Here is a 20,163-nt window from a genome sequence, read left to right on the forward strand (position 1 = left end):
ACGCTCGCGCGCTCACGTGTTCTCTCTCTCTCTCTCTCTCTCTCTCTCTCTCTCTCTCTCAGAGCCTGAGGCAGGAATTTACGCGCAAGATGCTGAGCAACAGAAAATAATATTATTAAACATAGCAATAGTGTGAATAAGTAGTGCAGTTGGATATCAAGCCTGAATGGACATACAGTATAGTGTGCACTACATCAAGTGGACATGATTTCATACCCTTTTCTGCAGGGACATGTCCTGTTCAATTCTAGATAATTAGACATATAGAAGCTATTCATTCTCATCATTAGTGCTGCCATTTGGATAGGTAGTCAAGCACTAATCTCCACGATGTAGTCCACTTGATGGAGGGTAGAAGCCAGAGTTTTCATATCATACACTGAAAACACTTGGACATGAAATGGAGAGGTGAAGAGCAAACGGACATGTAGTGCACCAGAGAGGGCGTTAATTTATCCCTCATTGTGTGCACTTTTTATGGTAACGTACGCATAAAGCACTACATTGAGTCGTGGCACCTAAGTGACAGAAGAAGTAGTGCACTTAGCAGTGAATTAGAGACCTGAATCTCAAATTGCTCCATATAAGGGATATAGTGCACGAGTAAGGGTGCGTTGACAAAAAAGAGGATGTAGAGAAGTGACTCACAAATCACTCACTATTGGACATAGTGCACTTGACAGAGTGTTATATACCATAAGTGCACTTGGGTACGAAGTGGAGAAGCATTAATTCATACCCTGGATTGTATATTTTATATAGTGTATACACTCTCCAGTTGCTTCCTCGTGCACTACATAGGGGTAAAGCTCATTTAATCACTCATGTCTGCTCACTGTACATAAGGAAGTGATCACTTAGCTCTAGATGGTCCAGAAATGTTTCATACCCTAAGCGGTGCACTTGGGTAGGGGTGATCTGAATTGCAAACGTCTTCTAAATTCACAGCTCCTGTGTAGGGTCCCTACTGTGTGTGTAGAAACCAATATGCTTTCATACTTTCTCACTATGTAGTTAAGAAGGAAGGATGCACTGCATGATGCATTACAAACATGCACACACACCCACACTCCACATACACACACTCACACTCCACAAAAACTCACACACACAAACACACACACTCCATGCAAACACGCTCCATGTATACACACTCCCCACAAACACACACTTTCCCTACACACACTCTCTCTCTCTCACACACACACACACAGATTCCACATACACACACTTCACACACTCTCTCTCACACACACTTCCCACACATTCACACACACACACACACACACACACACACACACTCTCTCATACACCCTCTCACACATACACACCCTACACACCCTCTATCACACACCCTCCCCATGCCCTGCTCCTACAGACCTCCTGACTGATGTGGACAGCTGTGCAGTAGTCAGTGTGTATTGGCCCTAAATGTCAGTAATAGTGTAAATGTCAGCAATGTGATGGATCCTGGCTCACACTGCTCACTACCTCCCTCTGTTGGATTGAGACCAGGCCGAGTTTCACAGCTTGGCACAGGAGCATACTTGGATCAACGAATTAGCAAGTCTTTTGTGTGTGGGAGACGACAATGTGGTTGCTAAGAGGAGGAAATGGTGAATTACGGAATGAAGTGAAATCGTGTGTATGACAATTTTTTAATACAGCATTAATGAATCATGTAGGAAATGAGCCATTGAAAAAGAGCTATTTGGTGTAAATGTAAGCTCAATATACACATCATGGTGTTGACCTTTTATCCATTTACAGCTACATTTAATACAACTCACTCTGAACAAGCTGTTACTATAGAAACGATAACTGTGTCACCGTGGCGACCGTCTCAAATCTTCTCCAATGCTCAACTCGTCCTCTTTTGGTGCCCCAGTCAGACAACGCTGGTCTATGGTTATGGATCATTTCATGCGAGTCATCATTATGCATTTGAACCAAAACCAAAAGCACACTTCAGGACGAAATCATTGCCTTTCAGCCCACACGCCATCGCTCGTTCCAGTGTAATGGATGCGAGTTGGTGCAGATTGTCCACTTAACATCCAATGTACATGCAGCTTATGTGGGGAATGCTAAGTAGTTAGCATCTCTCCTAATACTATCCTACTTAGCCAGGGTCGGTGGGTGCATCACACCATGGCTCTCCATCTTGAAGAGGCACATTTACATTTGAGGATCATTTGAGAGGCGTTTGTGACATCCCGTGTGCTTTCTTAGTCACGTTAGCAGGACAGGTCCTATTAGAAACCCTCTGGAGGCACTGGAGGACTGATTAATGCTGCTTCATGGAAGCGTTACAGCGTCCCTCGTAATCCTGTTTCATTCCCTTTTAGCAAACTTGTGCATGTGCAACCACACACACACTCTTAACCTTCTTGTGACCTGCCTGTCTGACATTGTTCATCTTGTTTCCTCATTACACTTTGATTATTGAAAAAAAAAAAAAAAAAAAAAAAAAATATATATATATATATATATATATATATATATATATATATATATATATATATATATATATATATATATATGCAGAATTATTAAGCTGGCGCTAATTAAGCTGGCCCTAATTATTAAGCTGACGCTAAAGCACCAGTGAGATTGCACCCTAAAGCACCCTAATTGCAGCATCTTGCTTCATTCTGGTCGCCGTTGCTAACACCATAGAGACACAATGTCCTGAAGCCTTAAAAAAAGGCTTCCTCGACAAATCGATCTGAGGTGAGAAATCAGAAATTTCATTTCACACACCAATTGACATTGAATACATTCCACAACGGCGAGAGGAAAGAGAGATGGCAATCAGCAGCGCCAATGGCTCACAGGCACTTTTTTCTGAACAACTCTCCTCAAATCCCATGGCTGTCAATAAAGATCTGAAAAAAAAAAGCAAATGTTATTTGCTCTGTGGTCCAGCGGACTCTGACTCTCACAGATCCTCACAGAGGGGCTTGGCAGTGCCTCAAGGAAAGAGCTTAAAAATCAGAGAAGCTGCTTTAATCCACTTTAATTTCATGTTTATCCTCTGTGTATATAAAAAAAGATCTGGGAAATCCCTTGACATGATTCGGTCTCATATATACGATAACTCATATATATAGTTATATATTCTAGTTATAAGCATTTTAAGAAATGTATAAAATCCTACAGATACGAGTCAAGCTTCATTCTCACCAAGCTAAGGAGCTGACAGGATCAAGTGTGCTGAGCAGAGAAACATCTCAAGATGCGGAACAGGTTCAAAACATCAGACAGATCAGATGGGAATGTACTGAAAATGATGACAAACATCACAGGGAGTAACAATGACATTAATCACACAGTATTAGTGTCTCACTTTGTGGAATTAGAGAGTAGCATCTTGGTTTAATGTGTTAATATTTGACTGAAACAGATGGAGGAAGTTTTGAACATGAAAAAGCAGCTCTGCACTTTGCTCCTGTCCTTCACTGGTCTGCTCTCTTCTTCTTTATTCCTTTATCTTCAGTGCCAAAGGTTAAGACGTGATTATAGTACAGTTCAGCTACAGCTAGTTCAAACACATGCTTGATTATCCTCATAATCGCTACTCATTTATTCAGGAACTACAGCAAAGTCTTGATTTAATGACCAGCGGTCTGATTGACGGGCCTGAGACTGAGAGAGTTGATATGTTTGGTACGATTCATTAATTGCTTTTTTTTTTTTAGAATTATTTTAAACTCTTTTGCAAGATCTTGTTCCTTTCTGACATTGTAAAACAGTAAACTCGTGGAGGGTCTGATCATAGACAGCATTTATTTTCTCTCTTCACATCTAGGACACATGCAGTATTTCCCACAGCACTTCGGCTTTGACACAAAATAATTATTTACACTCCTATCATCTCGTCCCTCTGGGGAAATTCTGTTGTTTCAAATTCTGAAAACACTCCGAAGGTCATTTGAGGAGCCTAGGCTTGTTTCACCTTCTGTCTTAAAAATGACATAAAAAAAAAAATAGAAACAGATAATAATTATTTAAAAATATTTGTAATAAGTGATCAGTTTTAAATGGAGAGAGTTTGTTAGGTGTGTTATCCAACATCCAACATGGGATCTAGGCTCTGAATACAACATTAAATAAAAGCACCCTGTTCTGTTTACTTACATCATGTCTGATGAGGGAGAGTGTTAATGTAGCCTCATTCTCACAAAGACAAAAATCCTCATCTTCTGCCAGCGGAAACACAAATCGCACCATTTGCAATATGGGACAGTGAAATTATTGTAGAATTCTATAGAGCATTATTCATAAACACACACACTCACACACTCAATCACACTCACAGATACTCGCACACACACACATTCACAGACACACACACAGCTCATCTTTATTTGATCAGTTTTTAAAAAAGCTAAATCCATTATCATGTTACATTTTAAAGACCTTTACTTTAAAGACTTTAAAGGCTTTGTGAGATAATGATTCTTCTGTTCTGATATTATTCTCTCCAATTACACACTCTTTGTGCGTACATAATTCCTGGCACTGCCACAGATTAGTAATAAAACAACACTTATCTAACGCAGGTGTGACTCAGACAGTATGAGGAACGTCAAACCATCGCTCTCAGGAAATGCTTTTACATAGTTTCAGGAAATGCTTGGAAATAAATTGTAAAATCACGGAACGTTTCCATGTAGAATTCATATTTCGTGCAAAGTAATCATCTGTATTTTTTTCTGAATTCTCGATTCTGATTGGCCAGGAGGTGTTGATTTTTTTCCTTTAACAGCAGCTCAGACAATAGTTCCAGTACTAGTTCAATCACATCTCATTCTTATGCTTTATTATTAAGATTTTTTAAGGGTTATGGAAGGAGTCTCCAGTTTCAGTGCTTTTTAACAGTCACTATCCTGGTTTTATGGTGACAAACTGTGATTTTTTTTGTTTTATTAACTTCAGGAATGAGACGAAACGTACTCAGAGTATTCAGAGTAAACGCGTCATTGTGTCTCTGTAACCTCCATGCTGAGGCAGCGCTAATTATGAATTACAGGCAACACCGCTCTTTATCCACCGTTCACAGAACCATTGTTATGTAATCATGCTGCATCAAGTAATTAAAATAAAGTACAAGTAATTCTCCACATACAACCAGAATAAAACACCAAACACACCTTAGTTTGTTTTTGAGACATCTGATAGAACCCACCTACTGGGCTGGAGTGCTCACAATTAATCTGTTATTTTTAATTGCATTTTTTTTAATGTTCCTGTGGATGGGAATTATAAAAAACGTATATCTGTGCAGTGGCAGTGTATTAACTGCACCAAATAAATGAATCAACTCACCTCAGAAATCAACTCAGACTCAAATAATGTTTAATTTTTTCAATTCTGTGCTGGAAAAGAAGAACCTCAAGGATAGTGTATAAGCACTCCACAGTTCCATGACATAATCTGGTTACAGCCGTGGCATGGGATTATAACTGAATTAGCATGGTGATGGTAGAACATGTGGTCGGTCGCAGCACACCTGCTTTCTTCTTGGTCCCAGCTGTGGCCTAAACATAATTGCATCTAACTGAAACTGATCAGCGGAGCAGGAAGATGATTGAGGTTGTGATCAGTCGTTCTGCACTTTACATTGTGGAAGCTTCCCTTAAAAAAGTATGAAATAAAAAGCTCATCACAGGGTTCCTGTCATCATGTGATACTTTTTTAAATCCATTTATTGTTACGATTTACATTTCAAGAATAATAAATAATTGCTAATAATTGTAATTGTAATTGTTTCTCTAGCATCTCTTTACTTAATCTTTCAGAGAGATCTAAATATTACTTACTTATTTATTATTCATTTAATCATGGTTAACAGCTTTGTCTTTTACTAGGAGTTAAAACTATGGAGTAAACAAATACACACACAAACACACACACACACATATACACGTACACTTAACCATATATTAGCTTATTTATTCGTTTGAATGTTTTTTTTCCTCCTTCTCATGGACAGAGTATCTCTTCACCTATAGACTACAGACGGAGACTTATTATTAATTCAGAGCCTTTAGATTTTTCTATCCATCCATCCATCCATCCATCCATCCATCCATCCATCCATTTATGACCCCTTTATTCTACAAGCAGTTTCCATGAACCTGGAGCCTATCTAAGGGACAAAGGGCACACATCATGGATAGACACCTACAAGGCATGTCTTGGGATATTGGGAAAGAAAACCAGAGATCCTGGAGAGAACCACACACACACACACACACACACACACACACACACACACACACACACTAAGGACTAAAAAATAAATCTTGCATTGTACAAAGAACCTCATATGGATGTGATGGTCATATGTCCATCAACTCAGAAAACAAAATAAATAAACATTTTCCAATATATAAAAATAACATTTTACAAAAAAGAAAATGTGCTGCTGGCCCTTTAAATGGCGGCGCGCCGTTAGGGAGGGCGGAAGTTGTTTTTGTTTACAATGTGTACAAGTTTCGCTTGAGCTTTGTATCGTATTGTAAACGCCTTTCTTAAAAAGAAAGACGGGATAGAAATTAATCGAAATTGAAACAGTAATTATGTTCACACTGTCGTTCAAACTGAGCTGATTTTGACTTCAGTAGTCTGTATTATTTATTAATAAACCTACATTTTAATTCAAATGAACGCGTGTCTGAGAACCGCCTGAAACTCATCATGCCTTCGTATGAAGAATGGAAGAAAAGCATCCACTTCTACTACTGTGTCAAATTCACGCTAAATGTGTATTCGATGCTGTTTTCGGTGAGTAAAATGAAAACTAAAAAGCACCTTTTTTATTCTTATTTCCAGGACGCTAACGCGGCTAACCGGGTAACTCGCTTGGACTGAGACAATGTACAATTATTTTAAAGCTAAAATTAGCCATTTCCTCTATCGTGGCTGCTCAGCAACTCATCTGGACTTGAAGATGTTTAAACTCAGTGCTATTATTTGTGTTGAATAAACCGTGTCTGGCCACTTAAAGGCACAAAGCAACGTCACTGCTTTGGCTTTATAACACCATTATTATTCTTTTTCTTCTTCTTCTTCTTCTTCTTCTTCTTCTTCTTCTTCTTCTTCTTCTTATTATTATTATTATTATTATTATTATTATTATGATCGTTTCTAAATGATACCAAATTCTCAATAACAGCACCAGTGACACTCAATATACCGTACTATGCTGAAGGAGTGTTTTTAAGTGTTAGATATTGACTATACCACGCCGCGGCTGAATGCTCGAATCTGATTGGTCAGAGGCTGCGCATAGCATAGTTTGTAAAGTCGTTCCTGATAACAAAAGCGAGATGTTTATATTAATTATTGATAATGAATAATAATAATAATAATTAATATGCTTGTTGTAATACGTAAATTTTTAACTACAAACCGTTAAAATGTGCGACGATTTCTACATTAATAAATGAATGATACTAATAGTTGCTGAGGTATAAGTGGAATAATAAAGTCCAGACTGCACGCACTGGTCACTTTGGGGTGAAGGTGGGAACTTGGAGGAACACTGGCAAGTTGTGTCACATCCAGTGTTATATAAAGTACTAGAAAGCAATACTTGAGTAAAAGTACAAGTATCGTACTAGAAAAAGGCTTTGGTAGAAGTGAAAGTTACCTTTTAGAATATTACTCAAGTAAAAGTCTTAAAGTATCTGATATATACTATACTTAAGTATCAAAAGTAATTTTATGATATTTAATGTACTTAAGTATTTGAAGTAAAAGTAAAAAGTAAAATTTCAGTGATTTTCGGTAGGCATAAGAGCAGGCGCGGTTCTAGGGTTTCATCTTTAGGGGGTTTTAGCCCTCAGTGAGAATACAAGAAGTGAGAATACAAAAACTCTTCTAAAACAAGAAGAGTTTTATATTATATATTATATGACTACATAGTAAGCCAAAAGTTATAGGATTATTAAATGGCAAAAGTGGACACCAAAATTTTATGCATGATGCCAGTTTTGAATCAGATCAGTTCATGTATGTGTGCATTCTCTACAAACAGTGTGTCTAATGAATGCAGTCATTAATAAAAAAAATATTCCAGAAAAAGACCAAATCAATAAATGTTATTTTTATTTAGTATTAAATGGATTGTTTGCATTAATATTGTGTTTGTGCTATCAACTCTGGTAATAAGAAATTATAGTAGTGTAGAATAATAATAGTGAAATTTCACCGCTTTTGATTGCCGTCTTTGATTGCGCCTTTCCGCCGATTAACGTTATAGATAAATGCTGCCAGCTCTGACTGCGCGTGCCTATGCTTCTCCGTAGAGTGTGCGGAGCGTAATGCAATCTAGGAGCAGTGATTTGCCAAACCTCCCTTATTGCAGTCGCACACATTTCTTCTGATTTTATTTTGTATTAACGAGTAACGAAGATGCTTAGTGGAAATATAACGGAGTAAAAGTGTACATTTTATCTGGGAAATGAAGTGGAGTAAAAGTGAAAGTTGACATAAATTTAAGTAGCAAAGTAAAGTACAGATACGTGAAATTTCTACTTAAGTACAGTAACGAAGTATTTCTGTATAACGAAGTATACATTACAACACTGGTCACATCACACCCCAAAATCATTTATATATATAACAGCATGTTGTGTAGTTTTGTTGTTTCTCACTTCCTTCCGCTCTTCCTGACGTGTTTTTCGTTCCACTTTTACCACAGCGCTTTGGGGCTGTTTGCAATGTGGTATTTAATCTGGCAGATTTTCAGAACATCTTATCAAAATCAAACCGGAAGCAGACAGAGTTTCTTAACACGCACAAAGACTGTGTTCAGGCATTTAACAGATCATAAACTCACTGTAAGACAGAGTATGCAAATCTGCACGTCATACTTTTTATCTGTTCGTATTGTGTAACGTACGCAAAGCAGAGCCTCACTTACAGCTCACACCTGAACCCAGAGAGCTCAGACTCCTTTATATCTTCTCCTGTGTATTTAATTTAATACCCCAAAACTAATAAAAAGCTTCCCAGGGATCAAATGGGTTGCTTTGGAATATTGTTGGAATATTTACATCTTTTTAAAAGGTGCTTGGGGAAGCAAATCCATGAGCTTATCTGCATTTATGTCTGTTTGCACACTACTTGTTTTTCTTCTCTTTCTTTTCAACTGTGAATTTTCCCTCAGCACTTGAAGCTGCTCTTCACTTTATTGAATATTTGTTACTCAGGGGGGAAAAAAAACCTTTTATGAGCTGGGCTTAAGCAGAGGATGACATTTTATTTGTCATGTAATTACACACTTGGCATGCAGATGTTGTTCTAAACATACAGCACACGGCATAATAACTAGGAAAGAATACGAGATGGTACTACTTTGACGGTATTTTTGAAAGAGGAAATCTTTCAAAAAGAAGATTGATACTTCAGGGTGAGTTAATCCACACAAAAGTATCACCAATTATTAAAAAAAAGCTTTCAAATTCCATGCAAGTCTTACAGCACAGGACAAATCAATGACATAGGCTGATTGATCTCAGCTCACAGAGAAGAGTGGACTCTTTTGACTCTCAAACGACTCCCTGACGTTTTGTTCTTCAACCGAATAATGTCCATGATATTGTGACACAGCTCTGACCAGGATGAAGCGGTTGCTAACTTGGGACAAAATCATGCTAAATAAAAAGACCAAATATTGAACAACATAAGTCAACTCCGACAACTCGGAGTCGTCTCAGAGCCGAATCAATCACAACACTACAATTTTGACCAAAACGTACACATGTATTTTACTGATGTCACATGACGGTGAAGGAGTAACACGTAGCATAAGAGTTTTGCGAAGAGCAACAGGTGCTGTTTATCCATTTACAGTTATCCCTACTATGTTAACTATGTTAACTTAGCCCAGATAAAACAATTCCTTAGTGCTTTGCTTTAAATCAAATTAATTATCAGCCTTATGGAATGAAATTGACTGAGAGAATGGATTAGCGAGTACGCTCATCATGAAGGCAAATGGAGTTGCTGCACTGCTGTATCACTTTCAGCTCCAAAGAGCAACATGTTGTTTCTTATTAACACAGCAGCACATTAATGCTAGCAAGTTTACATGCTGAAAGATCTTATCTGATCTGAACACTGTGATGTGTAACTTCAGGTAACACATACCAGCTATTTCAAAAATGACCTTTAACCGTAACTGGAGTTCTTATGTCAGTCCGTACTTTTGGCCATGTGCTTCTGTTTGTGTTCTTTGTCACGTGTCTGCCCTGCCCTTGTTTACCCCTCCCCGTCTCTGTACACCTGTTCCCTGTTGTTAATTGTTATAGTATTTAACTGTGCCGCATTGCCTTGAGCAGCACGGAATCATCGCCATTGTTTTCTTTTGTCCTGTCAAGTTTTCGTCTGTGTTCCTGTTTTGTGTATTTTATTTATTAAACCTATTTATTTGAAGCTATCCTGCATCTGGGTCGGTCTTCCTCCTCCTATTGTGACATCTTATGTCTGCTGAATATACAGGAGTCCAGATCTGTACAGATTTCTTTCCTTCTTTACTTTCATTCATTCTTCACCATTCTGCCCTCATGGTTATTTCTTTTATTCTTTCTTTCTTACATTCTTCCTTTCATTATGTGTACTTTTTTCTTTCTTCTTCCACTTTCTTTTTGCCAATACTTCTGTTTTCAATTTTGATCTTCCTTTGACTCTTTCTTTTTCTGTTTTTCATTCTTTGCCACTTTCTCTTATAGATTTTAATCTTGATATTTTTTTCTTTCTCTTTAAAAAGTGCTTTCTTCTTTCTTGGGATTTCCTGATTACTTTCTTTATCCCTTTTTTTGTGTTTTGTGTTTTTTTTAAACTCTCTTTTTTTGATTTTCTTGGGTGCATTTTTCTTTTGATGAATGTTTTGTGTTTTGAGCACTCGTACACACACGTGATAAATGATGGTGTGTTTGTGTGTGTGTGGGTACAGCTTGTGGGCCTGTGTGTGCTGTGTGTGGGTGTGTATGCCGAGGTGGAGAGGCAGAAGTACCGTACCCTTGAGGGAGTGTTTCTGGCTCCTGCTGTGGTCCTCATCCTGCTAGGGCTGGTCATGTTCTCTGTGTCTGTGGTAGGAATGTTGGGATCACTGCGTGACAACAAAACCCTACTGCACATGGTGAGTGCTCCTCTGTCAGAGCTCCTGACCAATCAGAGATTGTTGTGTAAATAACAAGCTGATGTAAGTCTGATCTCTCGCAGTTCCTGAGCGTGCTCTCTGTTCTGCTGGCGCTCCAGATTCTCGCCCTCATCATCGCTCTGCTGTTTGAGAAAACGGTAAGCGGACGTCAGGTCCAGGAGACGTTGCTCATCACTGCCCAATTGCACACTCTCTTACTCGCACTTCCTCCTTTCTCTCAACAGACATTCGAATTGTTCCAGAAAAATATCCGGCAAGGCATCAAGCACTACTACGATGACCTGGACTTCAAAAACATCCTGGACTACGTACAAGAGAAGGTTGGAGACAGGGACGGTGTCGACTTTAGCCGTAGAATAGAGTGGAAACAAATAGAGTTTTTCTCGGAGGCATTTTGACGTATCCTCTAATTCACACACAGAGCTGTTAGTTTATCTAGTTATCTACTGTGGTGTTAGATGCATAATGACATTGTTGCCATTCAACAAAGCTAGCTGCTAACTAAAACTTCTGATTTATGCAACAAGCACATAGTTCTGGACAACGTAAGGGGGTAGTGGCCATGTAAGCAGCACACACCAGTCCAAAATATCAACGTTCACTTAGATGTGTCGCTAAATTGAAACGACAAACCTCTTTGTAGTGACACCGCGTTAGATTTTACTCCATATCAACCTCTAGCTTCTGTTCTACAGAGAGCCACAAAACCTGCCGCAGTGAAGCAGACAGCGAAACTTCTGTGAAAGGCAACGTTGATGTTTCTCTCAAGCCTGACTCTCCGTCTGTCTCTCTCTCTGCAGTTTTCCTGCTGTGGAGGTGATGAATATAAGGACTGGGAGGTGAATCAGTACCATTTCTGTAATGGCACTGGCCCGCTGGCCTGCGGAGTTCCTTACACCTGCTGCAGAAAAGAGGCGAGACTCCTAACCATCATCATCATCTCTCTCTCTCTCTCTCTCTCTCTCTCTCTCCCTCTCTATCACTTTTCTGCTCTATGGTTGATATTTACAGCTCTGGACTCCATCAGAAGCAGAGTTCATTTCCTCAGGGAAGTGACAGATGAAAACATAGAGATTTTGACCTTTCTTAGACATATATACAAAACCGAGAATGAGAAATCCAGAACCATTCTCCATACGCATGTTAGCGTGTGTTTTGTTCAGTCTCACCTCTTCCTAACCACAAGCTCTCTCTTTTTCTCTCTGTTTCTCTCTCTGTTTCTCTCTATAGCTCTCTCACTCTTTCCTGATGGTTCTCTTGCTTTCTTGAAGTCTCTCTTGCTTACGCACCCTGAAGTATCTCTTTCTCCTTCCTCCCTCACACACATACACTCTTTCTCACACTCATTCAATCTTTCTTGTAGATCCCTTTGCTCTCACTGAGTCTCTCTGTCCTCCTTTTGTTTATGTGGTTGGGGTGTGGGTATGGGTGTGTGTGTGTGTGTACTGATAGAAGCAAAGTGCCTCATGCATGTAATGCCTCAAGAGTATTGAATTAGTTGCCCTCTTCTCCTTTCCTTTCCTCTTCTTTTTTTTTTTTTCACTCTGACCGTCCGTCTCTCACTCTCTCTCTCTCTCTCTCTCTCTCTCTCTCTCTCTCTCTCTCTCTCTCCCCCCCCCACTCACTCCTACTTAAGGGTTAAACCCTTGTGCTGCCATTGGGATGCTAATGCACTGCTTGTGAGAGTGATGGAGGTGGAAGTGCAGGATGCGATACACTGGGTTGAAGTCCACAAGGCATGACTGAAGATGAAGAATTACAGAATTACCATCTCTCTCTCTCTCTCTCTCTCTCTCTCTCTCTCTCTCTCTCTCTCTCTCTCTCTCTCTCTCTCTCTCTCTGTGTCAGCATTTTAGATTGCATTGCTGATACAGAAGGGTTCGTAATCGCTAACCACTTGATAGTCCTGTTGCTGCCTTCCTAATAAATTAATTAAGGATTGACTTTAAGTAGATTTCATTTAAGCATGTATCCTGGTCACTCTGTCAAATGAAAGATGCCACTAACCACTTTTTCTCTTCTAATGCAAATATATTGCGTATCTCTGAGTATCAGCCGATATCCATACATTCTTACTAGGAATTTTGTGGCTGTTTGGAGAGATACTTATGAGATACTTATCAGATCAAAGATCTGTTTTCCTTTCAAGATCGCATTTACATTCTGCTCTCAGGAGGGTGGAGATGGAGAGAAATTACGAGGTCCGCGGTGTGACATTCAACCCACCTGTGAAATGTAATGACATGAAGTGGAAAATGTGTCTGTGTGTGCGCACAGACTTGCTTTTTCCTAAATTATCGTCAAAAAAACAGTGGTGTTTGCTATTACCTGAGTCGTTTATAGTTGGAATCCCCATGGATACTGCAAAAATCTCTAAACTCTCATTTTGCTGGGTGAAATGAATAGAATAATAGAAACAAAAATTAGTAGGAAGCGCACAGATATAAAGCATCACCGTGTTTAGTGTTTCAGTTCTTATAGTAGTGTGGTTTGGGACACAGCCGAACCAAAGAAAAGACATTTTCTATCCGACAGCATGAGAATTAGGGTTTCTCTTTCAGCAAAAGAAGACTCTGTACAACAGTATATTCTCACCGTATTCAGCTTCTTCACAGTCACTTTGTTGCTGAAGTGAACGTTTTGAGATCTACACGATTGACACCTTCTTCTCTGTGTGAGGAATGTCAGACATAACACAACATGCAAGAGCATGTGTCTCATTCTCACCAGCTACAACCCCGACTTCCTGATCGTGATCTTTCTTCTAACAAAGCTCCAAGAATAACTGTGCGAATGACACCAAGTGACTCAAACATGTAAATGCTGCACAAATCTCCACCATCTCACTTACAGTCTTAAATGATTAATCAACACGGGTTCCATCGAGAATGGGTTGTTTTTAAAAACTTAATAATGGTAGACAATTTAATTATAGCTGGAAAAAAACAAAACAAGAACTTTATGGGAATGCCATGATCACATAATCAGGAGAGCAAGTAGTAGAGCAGGCAAAGTGTCCAGCATTTACTATGGAAATGACAATGTATTAAAATGAGTACATTTACACAAATCTGTCCAACTGTCTAAGATGTGCTTGTAGAAAATGAATCAACACCTTCTGACCAATCACAATCCAGACTTCATCTGCACTAGGAGCTATACTGGATCTAACAATAGTATTATGTGTGTGTGTTTCTCTTTTTCAGCCTGGAGAAGTAGTAAACACCCTGTGTGGCTATAAGACTCTTACCAAACAGGTACATCTAATTCTCATTGTCCTAAATCGCACATCCATTTAGGAACAGATGCTTCTTTCATCCATCCGGAAATATTGGATTTCTGGTTCAAAGAGCAAACAACATTGTAATACAACAGTAATGATAATAAACAGGTTTTATTCCTGCATGCATCCCTGTGACTCATTGTTTATGACCACCACCTGTTTATTATCCCTTGTTTTCCCAAGGTCCGATAGTTTACTGGCAAATCCGCAGAACATGTATTTACATTTTCAGCTGCGGTTATTTACGACCTCAGGCTTTACGAGGTCATTTGTTCAGACAAATTGTAGCATCATTACTGCCGCTGTCTCAATTTTTTCATTATGCAGGGCTGTTCCGTGTGTGATGCTGTTTTTCTGGTGACCTTAACAAAACCGTTCAGTCTGGAATCATGTTGTTATTTCATATTTCTTTCTCCTCCTCTCTGCACAGCGTGAAGATTTGACCGACGTTATACACGTGCGTGGATGTATTCATGCCGTAAACCTGTGGATGCGTGACAACGTTGGGGCCACAATAGGAATCTGCTGTGCCCTTGGCTTGCCTCAGGTTAATCTTTTTTGTTTTTGTATTTTATTTAGAGTAAAAATTTACAGTATTTTTTGCAAGAACTGGTCCAAAGGACACTACTTGCTAAAGGTGCTTGGACCCCCACAGATCGCTTCTTGCTGTTATATTTCATCTTGATATTGAAATTGGAATTGGCCCAAATAAAGCGTGGATAGATAGTATAGATAGGCTCTGGTCATTTCATAAGAGGTGGAGCTGTTTCTAGAAAGACAATCAAGTTTTTGTGTGTGTGAATAATTTTCATTTCTAATGATGAATGGCTTGATAAAAAGACATGATAAAACGCCAGTAGCCAGTCAGCTGCCATTAACTAGCACTGGATTTAAGTTACCATCGTAAACGCTTTTTAACTCTTAATCTTATAAATTTATGATTTTCTTTAATGGTCTGTTTATATTTAATTTTCATATTGTCGACCAAATTAACCAGCCATTTCATCTGCAAAATTTCTCTACTTAACATGTTGTATTGAATAAAAGAAATAGTGCTATTGTGCACCAAAATGATCAAAGCAATCTTTTGTATGGTGCTGTTTAAGAGGTCAAAGCCATGAAAACTCCATGTTCTACCATATTCAGGAATGTCAGTGTTGCCTCAAAACTTTGCAGACAAAATCATTCTTTGAAACGTGGTAAACTCATGAGTCGTGTTGCTTTGTTCCTCTGACCCCTGAGCTCCATCAGCTCCTGTTTGAGCAGCTTCTTGTTTTTGAATGTGTTATAAAACCAACATTAATCACACTCTAGCTGCACTTCGTATAGGAAAGTTCACAGATATGACGATGCATAGCAATTTGGGCAGGACATTCAACACAGTGGGAACATTCCCTAAAGACTGATGATGTGTTGCGTAAGCTGCTACTGGGAAATGCGCTCCAACTGACCTTTTCAAGATGCCATTGTGCCAAGTTAATTTTCTGACCACCTGACACACACATTTTTTTTAAAAAACACAAGAACCTTTTTAGCAGCTAAGGAACTATGAGATCATTTACACCACAGGAACCTTTTCAGAATCTTAAGGTACATGTCCACTGGAAAATCTTTTAAGGAACATTTTAGGTTTTTTAAACACAAGAACCTTTTAGCAGCTGGACAACCTTTGGGTCATTTTTACAACAGTAACCTTTCACACCGATCAGAAGCATTAAGGAATATTTTCATGACAGGAACCTTCAGGAAATTTCAACTGACAGGAAATTTCAACTTCAGCTTCTACTTCAGCTCTATTTTACCCTCAAATACATTACAGCAGCAGTCCTGGAACTTTAGGCACAGTATTAATACGGCAGGCATTTGGTTCAATTTGTACCAATTTCACCACTGGAAACTTTTTAGTAGCTCATGGACCCTTTAGGCACATTTTCAACACAATAACCTTTTCAGCAGTTTAAGATCTTTAGCCCCATTAACCACAAGAAACAAACAATGAACTGCAGGCAGTGAAGTGCAGGAACTTTTGTCATGACAAACAGGGAGGTCTGCAAATCCCTGAGTCTCTCTGGGTTATATTCTGCCTGTCTGTCATGGCTTCTGGTTTGTTGTAGGCTACTTTTTCTGCCTCTTGCAATCTCCCACAGACTCTGTCCTGTCCTGCACTTACCTCCCCTTTCTCTCTCTGTCACTAACCATACAGAAAGGGGCTAGATAGCATCGGGGCAGCATCAGGCACCCTATATCCCTATTAACACTCTTAAGACTTCAGGTTGTTCCATTCAGAGAGCGAGATCCTTGGCTGACATCAAAAGCATGCTACTGTTGCTAAAAGAGCTGAGTCATGCAGTCTATGTCTAATATCTTTTATGATGATAAACCTTTGATCTAATAAAGAGATCAGTGGCATGTTTTAAAAATATACCAGTCGCTCTATACTGGAATTGATTTGCAACAGGTAAATATTATTACCACAGGAACCGGTTTAGGATCTTAGCAGCTTGGTTGTTTATGAGGCTGGAATATTTTCAGAATTTTAGGTATGCTTCTACTTAACATTTATTGAGAAGCTTCGAACTTTCATGTGTATATTTGACAGAATTTTCTTACTTTTTTTTTTCACCACCAAAATCTTTGCAGCTCAGGAACATTTCCCCTGGAAGAATTAGGGATGTTTATAGGCCATAGTACCAGGAGCTGTCGGAGGTGGAGCTTGCTAATACTGAGCATTGCTGATTTAGCAAACAACAAACCTGCCATTTAGTTCATTTAGTCACTGCGTTTATCTTCTCCCTCTTGTAGCTTTTGGGCATCCTTCTAAGCTGCATGTTCTGGAACCTCCTGGTGGAGATGAGTGAATCCACAGACATGGTGGACTTCAAGATCCTTAAAAAGGCTGGATTCACCTACAGCGAGCTGGACTTGTCAGGCGCTGGCTGGTGCATGTGTCTGCCCCGTGTTGGCGGATACCTACCTATACCTTACACAGAACCAGAACCAGAGCCGGAAGCAGAAACGCTGACCCCTGATCTTGAGTCTGACCCTGTGAGCTTAGAGCAGATGCAGGCCGAGATATTACTGAGGCAATCAAAACAAGACCATCCTGGAATGGATGAGGTAGACAGTCGAGCATAGAGGTGGGAAAGATAACCGAGATGCATCCATGTCCATCACCTTTTTTTAATTTAATCATGGTTTTTATTTATTTTATTCTGTTTGTGTACAAGGAACACATTCTTGTATTGCACTGTTGAGTCTTGCACTACACACCGGGATCAACTTTGAACCTCTTTAGAGACTGCAATTTTTTCTCACTAAGTTGTCAAACATAAGTGAAGCAGTTATTTTTTTAATTAAGGTTTGTTTTTTTTTGTTTTTTTTAAAACTCCATTTTAAATACATTTCCACAATCTTTCCTAATGGGATTTATTTAAGATTTGTTGGGTTTAACCTGTCGTATTTATCGTGTTGTCTTTTTATTCGTGTATCATTTGACTGACAAATAGGAAAAAAAAAGGTTTTAAAAAGTGAACTTGGATTGAAATGTTCAGGGTGAAATATTTCTATTAGGCTTTTATTTTGTCTTTATTGCTGTCTAATAGTTGACATAGTTGAGTAGCTATGTGGGGAAGTTAGAAAAGCTACAAAATCATTTTGTGTAGAAATCAATTGCTATTCTGGTATCAGGTATTCTGGTAATTCATTTGCATATATCAAAAGACCAACAGGTGATATTAAGTGTACAATAACTTTGAATTATAGCGATCTGGGGATATTTCCAAGAGGAATTATCAAGAGGAGGAAATACAAGTCATCAAACACTAGCTAAATGAAGTGAAGTTAGGTGAGTGAAAATTCAGACTGAATAAAATCTTCTGTTCCATTTCCTGATTGATTTGATACTAGTTCATTACTTGTTAGTATCAGTTTCAGATATTAAACACTACTCCTATTTAATATCGATACATCCTTATTCTTTCATAAACAAGTAGCTATAACCACATTCAGTCAGTTATTATATGCTTAGTGGCATGTCGGTAGATTTATCTGATAAAAATAGTCAAGTTTACAGGGGGTACCTAATAAACCATCACACGTGTCTCCATTTTATGACTGTTTTTGTAATATTTCTAGTTAAATGTATTGCGTGTTCACATCATTCTTCTATTATTGAAAACAGAGAATTGGATGTAGCTCTGCTGTTCCTGTTTACAATCCTGTGGGTATGACTTGACACTACAGCCCGTTGCCTTAGTCACTATTTTTGTTTATTTTTTTTCTTTCTCCCAATGATACCTCAGGCTATTCTGGGATAACCCTGACTATGTGATTTTTTTTTTTTATTTTATTTATTTATTTATTTATTTTTTTAAGAAAAAAAATCAGTTTGGCAATCAGTACATGAAACCTAATGTTTATAATAATGTTTAGAATATGTACTTTTTCAGTTGAAGTGCTTTAACTTTAAGTGCATGCATTTTTGTAAATGTTTGAAAGCAATCTGAAATCAAAAATGGTGCTTTGAAAACTAAAGTTTGTAGTCATCATAATTTTATAAAGAATTTTTTTGGACTTTCATGACAAATCAATCAGACAAGACATTTCTTATGGACAAATATTTTGTGTCAATATTTTGCCTCAAAACAAATCTGATGTACTGTAACCCTATTTGGACGGGATTTATTTTACATGCACCTGCTACACATTTGACCTGAGTTTTCATTCCTTCCCTTTTGCCCGGTATATGAATTACAAGCCAAATTACTTATGTTTTTTTTTGTTGTTTTTTTTTAAATATATCCACCACATATTTATGGAAAGTAAACATGATTTATCGAAAAATAAACAAATGAAAAGAATGAACAGTTGTATCAACGTCAATTCCTGACTAAAGTAATTTGGCATTAATAACTAATGCATATTAAAATTATTTAAGCATGTCTGACGCATCTATGTTTGTAGGATTAAAACTAATTCTGTCTGAATAGGACTGCTCTTTTACATTTAATTTAGCTTAATGTGGCATGAAAGCAAGTTTATGAAGTTTCCCATCATTCCTTGTTTTTCATCCTCACAGCTCTAATTTCAGATGCCGAACACATCTTAGCTTAACGGCTGCAATTATATAAGGAGAGAAGTGTACATGGGTTTTTGGCATTTGTACTGTTCTTGTAAGCTTGTTGCTGGAGACAGAGCTGTTCCTCACCACTGGCCTTATGAAAAACCCCAGTGCAGTCTTTGCCAATAAAATACGACTTGCATTAATCTGTTCCCAAGCGTGCTTATTTCCGATCATGTACAAGGAAAGCTGACGAGTCACTTTTTATTTATTTAATTTTTCTTACTGCTCTGTGGAAGGCTATGTTGTTTTGTCGGCACTGCAGGGAAACTATGTGGTAGAAAAAAACACAGCATTCAGTTTGGACTTGGCTTTGCCAGAACCCTCATTTTGTGTGTGTGTGTGTGTGTGTGTGTGTGTGTGCGTGAGCTAAACTGAATTTAATAATAATTTATTTATAAGAACCTGAAATAATGCATCCGGATTTAGAATTGGCTACGCGAGTCCAGCGGTATGAATGACCCACCGAGTGTAGCTTGGTGATGTTTATCATTACATTATTCACTTTCAAATGGTCTCTCTCTCGCTTAGGCTCTGGAGGAATAACGAGTACAGCAATTATAGCAGTGGCAAGAAATGAGCCAT

At 38.4% G+C, this 20,163-nt stretch overlaps 1 protein-coding gene across 1 annotated transcript; it reads left to right on the forward strand.

Annotated features, from left to right (window-relative positions):
* The first annotated feature begins 6,500 nt into the window (after positions 1-6,500).
* zgc:110329 (uncharacterized protein LOC550500 homolog) lies at positions 6,501-19,724 on the forward strand. The gene is made up of 8 exons (XM_060883061.1): positions 6,501-6,792; positions 10,970-11,155; positions 11,239-11,313; positions 11,401-11,496; positions 11,977-12,090; positions 14,383-14,433; positions 14,890-15,006; positions 17,262-19,724. Exons 1-8 carry the CDS (start codon positions 6,706-6,708, stop codon positions 17,592-17,594), a joined length of 1,059 nt encoding a protein of 352 aa, XP_060739044.1. The 5' UTR covers positions 6,501-6,705; the 3' UTR covers positions 17,595-19,724.
* The last annotated feature ends 439 nt before the right edge of the window (positions 19,725-20,163 follow it).

This window comes from Tachysurus vachellii, chromosome 12, assembly GCF_030014155.1.
Source record: "Tachysurus vachellii isolate PV-2020 chromosome 12, HZAU_Pvac_v1, whole genome shotgun sequence".
Lineage (NCBI taxonomy): Eukaryota > Metazoa > Chordata > Actinopteri > Siluriformes > Bagridae > Tachysurus > Tachysurus vachellii.

Bases quoted from the DNA above. Each gene is read 5' to 3' on its own strand.
- zgc:110329 (XM_060883061.1), top strand. From the start codon at position 6,706: ATGCCTTCGTATGAAGAATGGAAGAAAAGCATCCACTTCTACTACTGT. The intron at 6,793-10,969 runs GTGAGTAAAATG...GTGTGGGTACAG, and splicing joins TGTATTCGATGCTGTTTTCG to CTTGTGGGCCTGTGTGTGCT. The intron at 11,497-11,976 runs GTTGGAGACAGG...CTCTCTCTGCAG, and splicing joins TGGACTACGTACAAGAGAAG to TTTTCCTGCTGTGGAGGTGA.